Raw genomic sequence first — 13,766 nt, forward strand, 5'->3', positions numbered from 1 at the left:
ATTATCAACCTCCTTAAATCAGCCAAAGTGCTTTAGTACAACTTTCTACTTTAATGAGATTTTATGATGGGAAGTGTGAGCCTAAGTGTAAAGGCCTCTTCTACCTTTTATGCATATATATATATATATCAAAATAACCCTATTGATTACTTTATATAAAATTTTTGTGCTCTCAATTTTAGTTTTTTTCTTGGTATTTTATTTTTTATATTAGTATATCTTTTTTATATTCATTGGTAATTCAGTTATTTTACTTTAGAAAATAAATGTTGTAAAAAGATGTTCACTAAGAATTTTTTTTTCTTTCAGATATCCATATGGCTTTTTAATGAGGTTATTTCATATTTAAAAAAAATGTATTTCTTCACAAGATCAAAAGATTGACTTTTCTGTGAATTCTATACTACAAACAATTACTTTGTCTAAATCATCGTCAACTTCTTGATCTGAGATTTTTTTTAAGATGAAGTTTTTTTTAAAATGACGAATCTTTTTAACTCAAATGAAACACATTTGAAACTTGAATCATTTCCCCCAGAAAATCATTCAAGTGAACTTGGATCTACTGTTATAAATCAGAAATCTTTCTTGTGTGATATATGTGAAGAAGCATTTTCCAATGAAGATGAATTTAATCAACATTATTCTAACCACTCTAGTGGAACCATCTTTGTATGTGATGTGTGCAAAAAAATGTTTTCTAATAGGAGGAATTTCAAGAAACATTCTCGCATCCATGGAAAACCAAAATTTACTTGTGATATCTGCAATAAGAAATTTGTTGAAAAACATCACTTGAATGCACATTGTCTTATCCATACAAATGAAAAAAGTTATGTCTGTGATATCTGTGGCAAGGCATATTTGCTGAAAAGCCATTTAAATCAGCATTATCGCAAGCACTCTAATGGAAGAACTTTTGTCTGTGAGGTTTGTAATAAAGTATTTGCTGGAAAAAATACCTTAACAGAGCACTATCGCATTCATACAGGAGAAAAGCCTTTTGAATGTGATATTTGTAGCAAGACATTTTCTAGAAACAGCTATTTAATTTTACATTATCGTACTCACACAAAAGAACAACCTTTCACTTGTATTGTTTGCAAGAAGGCATTCTCTCGGAAATCAAATTTAAATTTCCATCTCCATATGCATTCAGATGAGAAACGTTTTGGGTGTGATGTGTGTGGGAAGTCATTTTCTGCTCAAAGAACTCTTGATCGACATCAACGTGTTCATACAGGAGAAAAGCCATTTGCTTGTGATATTTGTAGCAAGACATTTTCTACAAACAGCAATTTAATCATGCATTATCGTATACATACAAAAGAAAAGCCTTTCTCTTGTGATGAGTGTGATAAGTCATTTTCTTGGAAATCAAGTTTAAAAAAACATCACCATACTCATGTGAAGGAGAAACTTGGTGAATGTGGATAAACATTTTCTCAAAAATACATCTTGATAAAACACTGTCTTATTCATATAGGGGAGAGGCCTTATACCTGTGATAACTGTCATAAAACATCTCAAAAAGAAAAGTTAACTGAGCATATTCATCTTCGTACTAGTGGGAAAACCTTTCATCTGTAAAATTTGTGGTAAAAAATTTTATTTTTAGAATTACTTATGTAATGATCATCTTACTCACATAATTGAAAAACTGTATATCTAATGTGATCGAGTATTTTTTTACAAGGGCATTTAAAAGAACATTTGCTAACCCATATAAAAAACAAACTTTTCAAGTGTGATATATATAGAAAGGCACTTGCTAGAAAAAAGTATTTCATTGCCACCTTCATATTCATATAAATCCTTTGGAGTGTGATATGTGTGCAAAAGCATTCATTAGAAAAAATAATTTTTATACACATTATCATATTCATACAAAGGAGAAACCATTCAAGTGCAGTGTATGTGGGGATGCATTTTCATATAGGGCTGCTTAAAAACACACACACACACACAATTGTATTCATGAAATTAAAAATCTGTATAATTTGATATTAAAGATATTGATCAAAAAGAAGTTTTTATTATAGTAGGAGTTTTATGTATGACCTATCCCTCTAAATTAATTTATTGCTGTAAATGAAACTTCAAAGCAATTCTTCAGATTTCAATGAAAGTTTTCTGTTCATAATAATTTATTATCAGCCACATTTGATGAGTAGTTTGCCAGGAATATTTGTTGTGTTTAATTTTAATAAAAATCAGTATTTCTAGTAAAATAGCTATTCATTGAAATGATCATAATTGAAGTTTACGATTTCTTTAATGCAATCAATTGTCAAAGACAATAAAGCCATTTTAATTTAATAGTTTACACTTTCTCTGTTTATTATGTGTGTCTGAAACTTCCTATTGGAATCAAATCCTGTAACTTCATAGTGCCATTAAAACTTAATTTTCTAGGTAATCTACTAATTTTGCATTACTTTAAAAAATTTTGTAATTTCAATTTTTATTCCTCATATAATTAAAAGCTTTGCCTTTCAATTATGGAAGAAAATCATGTAATTAAATATTTGAATTTTATTCCTTCAATGTAAATTGCTGGAAATTATACAAAAATATATTTAAGAAGTTATCAAAATTGACGAAAAAATGCACAACTAATTTGATTGCCCTTATCATTCCCAAATGGTCATAGACTTGATTGTTACTTTTTTTTTTTTTTTTCTTTTTTTTTTCCTAAAAATACTTAATCTGATTTTTTTAAAATGTCAATTTTAAATAAAAATTTTATTATTGTAAAAGTTATATTCTTTTAATGAAATAATTGTGTTACATTTGCGTTTTGCCAAATAAGTATAAGCACATAATTTAACTTTAATTACTTATTAATTAAATAATTTAATTTTTAACTACTTTAAAACAAAACAAAAATTGCTTATTGTGTCTTCCTTTTTTAAAAAAAATATCCTTATTGGGTTTTCTTTTTGCTGCATATAATTTTTAACAAAAACTTCCTACATTCTATTTATTATCTAATATTTTAATTGATTATCATCTACTAAATGAAAACACATTTAATCTTTGACATCTAAAAGCAACTTGTTATTAAAGAAAAATAGTGTTTATTTTTTATATTTTATTTATTTATTTGCTCAGTTTTATTTTGTCATTTGTTTTCAAAATAAATATTTATTTTTAATACAATTTCTTTTCAGCTTAGATTATATGCACAGTGAATAAAATTAAAATCTCCCTTTTAAAAGCATTGTAGATTAAAAAATCATTGATAATGAGAATATCAAATCTTGATAAAAATGGATTACAAAATAATACAGATGAAGAAAATGATCTATGATAAACATAAATGCAAAAGAAGAAAATAAGCAATACATAAGAAGAAAACAATGTGTTAAAAAGAAAAACAACTTTTGATAAAAGCCTTAAGACTCTTTTTAGCTTATGTGCATTATTTAATTTGAAATTCCTGTGATGTTATTAACTATTCTGTATTAATGAAGAGTGAATCGATTTTAAATTTACTCATATTTTGCACACCATCTATTCTGGACACAAGATAACTCATATTTTCTACATGCTGTGATTTATTGTAACTACTTGCTTACAATAATTGTTGCTGAAATTTGCTTATATTGTAAATTATCTACCTGCCTTGTCATACAACTCAGTTTTGAAAAAGTTTTTATTCATTTATTTTCTTTTATATTTAAAATTATAGGTTAATACTTTGTATAAAAGTATATTATCTAATGGACCAATAAGTTTTTTCTCTACAATATTCTGAATACACTCTCTTCAAAAGTCAGAAAAATTCTTTGCTGTTTAAATCAATTTTTAATGAAAATTTGAAATTACTATATCAGTTAGCACAATTGTTTGAATAGCTATAATGAGGTGTTTAGTTTTTATTAACACCAATAAAGATAGTTGGCTTTTGTTTATCTAAACCAATTAGATTTTATATATCATTTTTATTTTTGGGATATCTTTCCAAACTCAAGAATGCTTAATTTCATAAAGGTGATAAGAATTTTCTTTAAAGTCTTTATTTTTAAAAATTTTTAGTGAAGTTTTATTATTATTATGAAATTTTCTTCCTTTTTCATTACACTTGATTCTTAATTTCACTAGGTAGAATCACAAAAAAAACAAAAACATTTTACATTTAAAATTTTATTTGATAAAAGGTTTTACTGTGATCACATAAATCTGTTATTTACAAAAAAAAAAAAAAAAATGTATCCAAATCCAAAAGTATGTAGATTGCCTGGAATAAATCTTTTCATTTATTTGTTTTGTCTAAAGCTTAAATTTTCGATTTTTTTTAAATCGAAAATGTTTTAAAAATTGCTAATAAAAAGCAAATTTTCAAGAACAAAATTGTAAAGTTTAGCATGTTAATTAATGGAAGAAAATTATTGTGGACAGTTATATTTGTATCTAGTCTACTTATTTTTCTACAAATTTTTTGTAACAATACAAATAAATACTATTTCAAAAGTGAAGTGCGTTCTCTACTTTCATCTTATTTTACGACGAAATTGAGCCTATTTTCAATGTAAAAGAAATAAAACCATACAAATAAAAATATTTCACAGTTTAAATGTATTTATTATAGACATCTTATTTATTTATTTTTTAATTTATTTTATGAAATTAGGACTAGTTTCAAAATAAAAGAAACAAAATAAAATTAAAAATAATTTTACTAAAAAAAATATTACGGTTGTTATTTTGTATTTTCGTAGAAAATAAAATGTTTTCATGCTAATTCCTAGTCTGATTTTTTTTTTTTTCTTTTTTTGGCAGATTTGAAACAATGACGTTTCATTTCAATCTTTGGATGGATATGTTTTACCAGCAATCTTGATCTAAAAATCCATCCCGTTATTTGAAATCAGAAATGTACATGGACGCTTTTTTAAATCTATTTTACAATTATTCCTACTTCTTTTGAAAGAATTTTCCTATTGCTAATAATTCTTTTAATGATTAGTTCTAGCTCTTGTTTACTTTAGTTATTTATGAGAGATTGTTTTCTTACTGTTGTAAACTGCCAATTATTAAAATCCATGTAGTTCTTTACATCAAAATTATCTAATGGTTGGCAGGCCATCTTTACTATTAGTTGAATGTATTGTCCTTTTGCTTTCCAGATAATTAATAGTTTTGCATGAACGATAAAAACTTTTCTCTGTCCAATTGATTGAATAATAGCCCTAAGTTCATTTTCTAAGTATTTGAGACATCCCTATTAGCATAATATATTTTGCATCTTCTCGATGTTGTTCGACATTTTGATCGGGAAGATATCGCAATAATTCTGTTAAGCATTTTGTGCTAATGGTGATTGTAAATGTTCAAATAAACCAGCGTGTGTGGTCTACCCAAAACTTTTTCGCATTCTCTCTAATAAACTTGTCGTGCCAGAGAACGCCTTACATGGCATTGGCCGTGCAATGTTTAAGCATAAAGTTAGTTTGCCATTGTCAGCCATCTTGCATGGGAGATGTTGCTTATCAACTCGTAGGGCATTCGTCTTTTAGTATTATGTAACATAGTGAGATTTTTTTTTTGGTCTGTGTCATTTATTTGTTACTGTGATACGATCTATTTTATTATACTTAAAAACTAAAAATCTTGATAAGTTTTTATAACATTTTATTACACCACTTAAAGAAGTAAATCCAGAAATTAGAACATCAAGGACTTCATAACATTCCGTAGAAGAAATTCGTTTTAATGAAGGAAACGAACTTCTATTTTTTTTATTTGAGACTTTTAAATCATTTTCGACTAATGAAAGTGATTTATTACCGGTTCCAGTATTTACTACAGTACTGTGAAGCAAAGAGCTGTAATATTTTTCTCATTAGTACAATTTTCTTCCTTAAATTTTAGCATTGATGATATTACATAATTCTAGAGTCGTTTTCTGGAGTTACATGTTCAAAATGTATTGAATCTTGTTCTTTAATCAACAATATGTGTTCTTGTTTAGCTGTACTGACCACTTACAATTTCTTTACGTATTTTCCATTTTTTCGACAGTCAAAGTAGAATGAAATTAGTTCTGAATTGAATTAATGTCCTGACAATATTTCGTCGAAATATTGTCAGGAAATATTCTCGAAAAGCATTCTTTTTATCTATTTTCACTAACTGATATTCAGGCGTTATAACATTTAAATCTTGCTGAAGTAACTTCCCAGATAAGCAAGGCACGTCTTGGGAAACGCGGGACCCAATTTGAAACAATTTTTGGCAGTACTTGTTCCCCAGCCAACTTTTTCGAAGAATGTAATATAAATTTAATAAAAAACACATTTTAAAAAGCAAGTTTATTAGTGAATTAAAAATACAACTTTTTTATTTCATTTGATTTTTTTAGACAATTATTATTATATATTTTTTCTCAAATTCATTACCTGGTTGTACCACTTAAATAGAGTTCAAATTTAAATAAATTGATGCATCAATTCATAAGTAAATTCTGAAAAGAAAATTAAAATTCTATATAGTAATAGAAAATACAAACGAGCCGGCGTCCTGGCATAGGGGTAGCGCGTCTTTCCCGTTATCCGGGCGTCCTGGGTTCGGGTATGGTTGCTCTTCATCTGTTTTATCTGTGAGATGTGTGAATGTGCCCCCCTGTAGAAAGGGCTGTGCAAGCGAATGCGATACGTAAGTAGCAAAATCGTACTTAGCCCTAGTTGGCGCTACTAAAAAACAAGAGACGCTCTCTTTCGACTTAAAATCGCTGACTTCGATCAGCGGGGCTTGTCCATGTCAAGTGCCATAATCTGTACAGTTTCAAAACTATCGTAGAGGAAGTAAAAGAACATTCCATTACAAAATTTTATTTTTACAAACCTGAAATAAATCAAATTAAAAAAAAAACGTGTGTCACGGATATAAATAACTCAGCATTAGATTGGAAAATAATCGAAATGTATTTTTCAAACTGATTAAGTAGCCAAAAATACGCTTTGAAATTTTAATATATCATTGCACATTAGCAAGTCTATCTACAAATAAAAATAAAATGTTATATGATCATTACAAAGTATATATATATATATTATTTATTTCAGAAATTTAACAAAAATTTTAGAAAATTGTGTGTGTGTGTGTTTTTTTTTTCAAACAATAAACTGAACTATAAAAATATTGTAAGAAATAAATAATTTTTAAGCTTATAAAAATAATATAAAATTTAAAGGTCATAACATAAACTGATCATCATTATCTTTTATTATTAGGAAACAATTTTTCTTGCTCTTTTTTTCATTGCAAAATTTTTTATCATTTTATCTAATTCTAAATTCCGGCTGATTTCAGATTCGATGGACATAATCGTCAAATTGTTCGAATGCTATTACTGAATTGATGATAGAATTTTTTTTTAACCCTAGTTAACTAAGCTTAAATCAGAGTTAGTTTGCAACTAATCATTCGATTCGTAGATTATGATTTAAAAACAAGTATAATTTATAACTCCTTTATTTCAAACAGCGCAACTGAAGAGAAGTATAATATTTAAATTAAAAAAAAATATATATAGAATTTTACAAGTCACGTAGGTACTGTGAATAACCATAACAAGACTGGCCTTCGATTGATTTGAAATTTTTTCTTTTATAAAACTTAGTAAATAATTTAAAATATACTTCCATATTTTTTAAAATGCACAATTTTTGTCTTGTTTATAGAACGTTACAATGAAAGATTCATTATGTCTTGAAATATATAAATTGAAAAAAAAAAAAAAAAAAAAAGGAAATTTTTGTTGAACATTAGGGTTTCAAAATTTCGATTGTTTGTAACTTATCAACTGTTCATTCAAATTTACAAAATGTTATATATATTCAAATTATTTTAGTTGTGATTTTTTATGTGTGTTCGAAATCAAATTTTGCAATTTGAAAGAAAAAAAAATTGAGTTTATGTAAGTCTAAGTATGTAGATAAATCCATGTTTGAAAAAATATTTCATACACTTATAGAAAACATGTTTCAACAGCGACATACATTTACAGATTTATTATGCAATAATTCTTTTCAGAATAACAAGAAGTCTCTGGATACTTTTTTGAAATTGTATGTAATATACTTATATCATAATAAGCATAATTTATAATGTATTAACACATCATTATACTTATGGCTTATATTGGCGAATTCGGTGCACATAGATATCTAATACGCAGAGGAAATTTAAAAAACAATGAGGTCGTAGGGGGAGGGGCGGGGAACCCGCATGTGTAATCGTTTTATTCAAAAAAAGTCAGCATAAATCATGAGAAAAATATATTTATAGTTTTTACAAATATAACATCTTTATAATTACATTTTTCATTTTCTATGAATATGAAAATGCTCATTTAAGCAATCTTTATCATAATATACCTTTAGCACACATAACTAAATTAAATTTCTTTATTGGTATGAACACGAAAATGTTGATTTAAATAACGTTTTTGAGAAAATTCTTTACCACACACATCACAAGAATAAAGTTTTTCATTTGTATGAGTTTCTCGGTGATTTTTCAAATAACGTTTCTGAGAAAACTCTTTACCACACACATCACAGGCGTAAGGTTTTTCATTTGAATGTGTCCGATAATGCAAATCTAAATAACTTTTCAGAGAAAATTCTTTATAACATACATCACATGAATATAATTTTTCACAGTTATGAATGCGATAATGTGTAGCTAAATTGCCCTTCTGAGAAAATCTTTTGCCACATACATCACATGAAAATGGTTTTTCATTTGTATGGGTTCGATAATGATTATCTAAAGTTGATTTCTTGGCAAATTTTTTATTGCAAATATCACAAGAATAGGGTTTTTCCCTAGTATGAATTCGATAATGTTGATTTAAATGGCTTCGCATGGAAAACTGTTTGTCACACATTTCACAAGAGAAAAGTTTTTCTTTAGTATGAAAGCGACAATGCTGAAATAAATTAACTTTCAGGGAAAACACTTTCCCACATATGCCACAAGAATAAGGTTTTTCATTTGTATGACTTTGATAATGTTGACTTAAATTTCTTTTATCAGCATATTTTTTACCACATATGTTACAAGGATGCGATTTTTCTTGCATATAAATCTCGGAATTTTGTTTTAACTGGCCTGTTTCAGAAATTTTTTCACTGTAGATATGATCTGTGGATTTATCAGTCATAGAAATTTCCATTTTGACATTTGTATTTGCATTCACAGTAAGATTTCTAATCAAATGCCTTTCAGGTATCTTTATCCAACATGTTGTGCACCCATTTTTTCTCCCCCTCTTCAAAAATAAACTGAAATTTATTAAATATAACTGTCTACTAGACACAAAATCAGTTTACTGTTTTGCTCTATCAAAAGAACATATCTCTTTCCACATCTTTTCTTCATCAGCAGTTACCTAGTAAAAAGAATGCCATTTTAGTTATTTAAAGCATTTAATATGTGAATGGTTATCAATTAACTACAAGAAATGAAAATTCATTGACACTCCTAATTAGATGTCACAATTTAATTAGATCATTTTTAATTCCATTCAGGTAAAGACAAAAAAGACAATCGATGTTTTTAAACATATCCAAGCCATTTTTATCTTTTAAATTAATTGCTACTTTAATTACATAAGATTTAAAAATAATAAATGCTGTTAATTTAAAGTACAAGTCAAACATGATATATCTATGCAAGAAATTGAAAAAAATCAGGACTATCTCCTCTTGAATCTACATCAACACATTATTTAACAAACACTTAAATTAAATATTTTATTAAGGGAAAAAAAAAACTTTTTAAACCTAGATATACAATTATAAAATTTTGCCTTCAACAATTTCTGTTTTACCTTTCTTTTCCACCACACCTCCTCCCACTTATTTTTTATATATTTTAAATATTTCAATCAAAATCAAATTAACTTTTATACAAATGATTCATTGATATCAATTTAACTGAGCTGCATCAAAATAATTCTGAAAGTTATATTCACTTACAAATAGTATTACTGTATTTAAAATAATCATACAGCAATTTACAAACTCCTTTAAACAGTATATAGTACCTTTAACATGGCACTCTAAAGTGAAATTAATAAATTAAACCTAAGGTAATATTTGTGATATTAGATATCAGTGATTTCTAGGATATTAAATATTATACTCAGAAAACTGAATTCATACAGAATCTCCCAAGAGCTTTTGAAGTCTAAGAGCATCTTAGATAAACAAATAAAAAACTAGCACACAGCTAATCATCTTTCAAATATAAAGAAACTTTTTTTTAAACTTTTCAATATGTTAGATTTAATCAAAAAAGATGCCTCTATCTTGCCTTTATTAAGAAAAGTTGCCAAAATTTAGTGCATGTAAAAATACTTTAAAAATATAAATATAATTTTATCTTTCCATACATTAATTTTTTTGCTGTTGTGAAATTTTAACAATGGAACTAAAACTTATACATAAATACAACATATACTCAGAAATTTTTATAAATATTTGTCATTAAATAATTTTTTTTACTAAACTTTATATAGGCTATTAATGAATATAGATTATTATTGAAAAAAACTTTAAAGGCATATTTCTCAGTTTCAAATTTTTTAAATATATAATATAACACCAAAATGTTAAGGTTAATTAAATTTCTTGAATTTAATTATTGCAGACTGCTCTGATTTTTTCATAGACACAGGACTACTATCAGCTGTGGCATTGGAAACTGCAATAAATCACTTATCAAAATATTTCACAGCAATCGAAAGTTGTAAAATGGCCTTAAAATTAAAGAGCCTAAATATTTTTCAGGGGAGGGGGAACCTAAACAAAACTGGAATGAATGCTAATGAAACTGGTAACATTAATGAAAAGAAAAGTTGAAGGCACACAAAAAAATTTCAATGACAGTATATGTTTTCCAATTATTCCCTCTATGCAAAATTAGAACTTATTTTCAAAAATTCCATGAATGTATTATTTATTCATTTTTTTAAATGCTTGGACTCATACAAAATTATATTCATTGGTTTTATACTGCACAATAAGCCTAGTAAGTAAATAAACTGGTGGAACATTCTGTCTCTGACAAATTCAAATCATAAAATATTGCTGAATGAAGTTGACCATTGCTTAGAAACTGCCAATTGCCTTACAATGTAAACAACAAATATCAATTAATATTTCATATGGTAAATTTCTGCATTATTTACATCAGTTTTTATTGCCCCCCCCTTCAACGTTATTCATTATTGCAATACAAGTATTCTAAAAGCTTCTTAAAATATAAATAGGCTTGTTTATAATATTTGAACATGGTGATTTGATTTCCCATGATGGATTTACATAAGTTTTTATTTTAATATATATAACAAAATAATTATAAAAGATTACTAATAATATTTTTAGGTTCATTAACGAATAATATGGCTGAATGTAACAAATATTTATATATATTATTTTGTAACTTCATTAGAATTTATTCCCTTCAAAAAGAAATAATTTCTCTGCTAACAAAGAATTTATGAAATCTATTTTTTAAAATTTAGTATCTACTATGTCTTAATTGAGACAAGAGAGGAAAAATAGAAGTTTTTAGAAATTTAAATGGTCTAATATTTCACTGAATTCGTAAATAAATGAACATTATCAATGATTCCAGAACTTAATGCGCTATTAGTTGTCATACACACTTTTAAGTCTTTTAGTACTAATTATGTTATCAGTTTAATTAAGCTGTTTGATGACAGGTAATTTTTTACACCTTTATTCTCTATAAATTGCATCAAACATAGATCTCAGACAAGTTTCTACACAAATATTGAGCTTATTAAAGTTAAAATTTGAGCCATTCTGAAGTAAAGAATATAACACATCTCCACCACCATTCCTATTGTTTTACCTAATTCAATGAAAGTAAAAATCTAACCAGAGGAAGTAATCTCCCCAAAACTTTCTCGCATACATTCTAATAAACTTGACATGCCAGAGAATGCCTTGCATGGCATTGGCATACAATTGTTATGATATATTAACTTTTAACATGAATTTAGCATTTTTACTTAATCTATCATGCCATCCTAAGTGATAAGTTAAACAACTTTTTTTCAATCAGTTAAAACAAAGATTTGACACAAAACTGCACTTCTAGTTACAAAATCCCATACCCAATTGAATATATTTAAATCAATGTGTATTTGAATTATCCCACTAACATGTTTCTCAATGTACAGACCAACAGAACTTCAACCCACTGGGTTTTTTTCTCAATTTGGTGTAAAAGGCATATATTAAATTTCAACCATCTCAAACTGTTTTTGGGTTACTTTTGTCACAGAGAGACAGACGAAACATTTTCCAAAAATATATTTTTTGAACTCGGGGAGGTTTAAAATGTGGAGATTCATCAAAATCTCGAATTGGAATTTCTTGATGATTACTATACTTTCTCTATACAATGTATTGGAGAACATAAAAATTAGATCAAAAAAATAATTGATGATTTAAAATAAAAATTTTCAAGTAATTTTGAGCAAAGATATTAATTTTTCAAATCAATTTATAACAGATAAAATATATATATATAAAGTTTTCAGAAGGTATGCATCATTAAAAATTCCCATTAGCAGATGCATATTCATTAACTACTAAATTAAAAATATCAAGCCAGAAGGAAACAACAAATAAGAGGAAAAAATAGTTATTAAACTTCTGAATGAAGTGAAAACTACTTTTAAAAAATAGCCAAAATAAATTTTTGAGATTAAAAAGAATAATTCAAACATCTTCTGAGGATGGTACAGTAAAAAAGTAAATTTCAGTAAGATATTATTTGTACTGTATAGCAGTTTAAGAATGTGATCAGTTATAACCTAAAACTGTGCACTGAAAAAGTATTTCTAAAATTAGGACACAATATCTCAAATTTTGCTTGAGCTTAGATTACAGAAAAATTACAAGATAGATGGGTGGGGAAAATAAACCATTAGTAACAAAGGGAAAAAGGTTACGTGATTTTAATTTTAAGAAAGACTATATTTTATAATTCAAGCAACTTCAGACAGCCTTTGTCTAAAAAAGCATATTTAATATTTTTGGAATTGATGGTAACTGTGTTGCATTGTGTGGAACATGCTAGATTCATCTGGGAAATCTTTTATTGTCAATGAATAGCAGAATCAGGCATGGTGAACATTTTACTTATGTGCTAAGGGAATTATGAGTCAATCATCATTATTTAGTCAATGAGGCAAATTAAATAACGGTAATTTTTTATTATCATACAAGATGAACAAAAAAGTTGAATGCAGCAACAGTTTTTAATACACTTTTTGGAAAGGCAGAAAAATAAACAATTTTTCCAAACATGATAAGTTTGAATTTAAAGAAGTTAAAAGCATCACAATTTATAAGTGCATTTGCATTCAATAAAAATTTATAAACAGACTGCTAACAGAATTACTAATAATAGAATAAAACATTTTCATATTTATAAATTACTTTCGTACAAATTAAATCAAGGTATGAATTCCCATTTTAAACTTACATCTATTTAAAGTATATTTCAAATATTATGAAGAATTATCCGAATTCCTAGATACTGTCAATTTGTTTACAAACTTGCTTACAGATAATCTTCGCATGGCTCTCTGGCGTAATAATTTGCTAAAGGCAAAACTGCGCATGCTCCAAAGTTGATTGAGATGCTATGTTACCGACTGACACTTTACAGTTCATGAATGCATTCTCGATTCCCTCGCTCTTCGTTCATTT

General features: G+C 26.8%; 1 protein-coding gene across 2 annotated transcripts; it reads left to right on the forward strand.

The window, feature by feature from the left end:
* Positions 1-317: 317 nt before the first annotated feature.
* Positions 318-5,431, forward strand: LOC129989232 (gastrula zinc finger protein xLCGF3.1-like). Of its 2 annotated transcripts, none has more exons than XM_056097619.1 (2): positions 318-1,598; positions 4,786-5,431. In XM_056097619.1, exon 1 carries the CDS (start codon positions 481-483, stop codon positions 1,435-1,437), a length of 957 nt encoding a protein of 318 aa, XP_055953594.1. In that variant the 5' UTR covers positions 318-480; the 3' UTR covers positions 1,438-1,598; positions 4,786-5,431. The 2 variants fall into 2 exon arrangements, with proteins under 2 accessions (XP_055953594.1, XP_055953593.1); XM_056097618.1 differs by lacking the exon at positions 4,786-5,431 and adding an exon at positions 3,174-3,838.
* The last annotated feature ends 8,335 nt before the right edge of the window (positions 5,432-13,766 follow it).

The sequence above is a fragment of the Argiope bruennichi genome, chromosome 10, assembly GCF_947563725.1.
Source record: "Argiope bruennichi chromosome 10, qqArgBrue1.1, whole genome shotgun sequence".
Lineage (NCBI taxonomy): Eukaryota > Metazoa > Arthropoda > Arachnida > Araneae > Araneidae > Argiope > Argiope bruennichi.

Excerpts from the sequence above, each read along its gene's own strand:
- LOC129989232 (XM_056097619.1), top strand. The coding sequence starts at position 481 with ATGACGAATCTTTTTAACTCAAATGAAACACATTTGAAACTTGAATCA.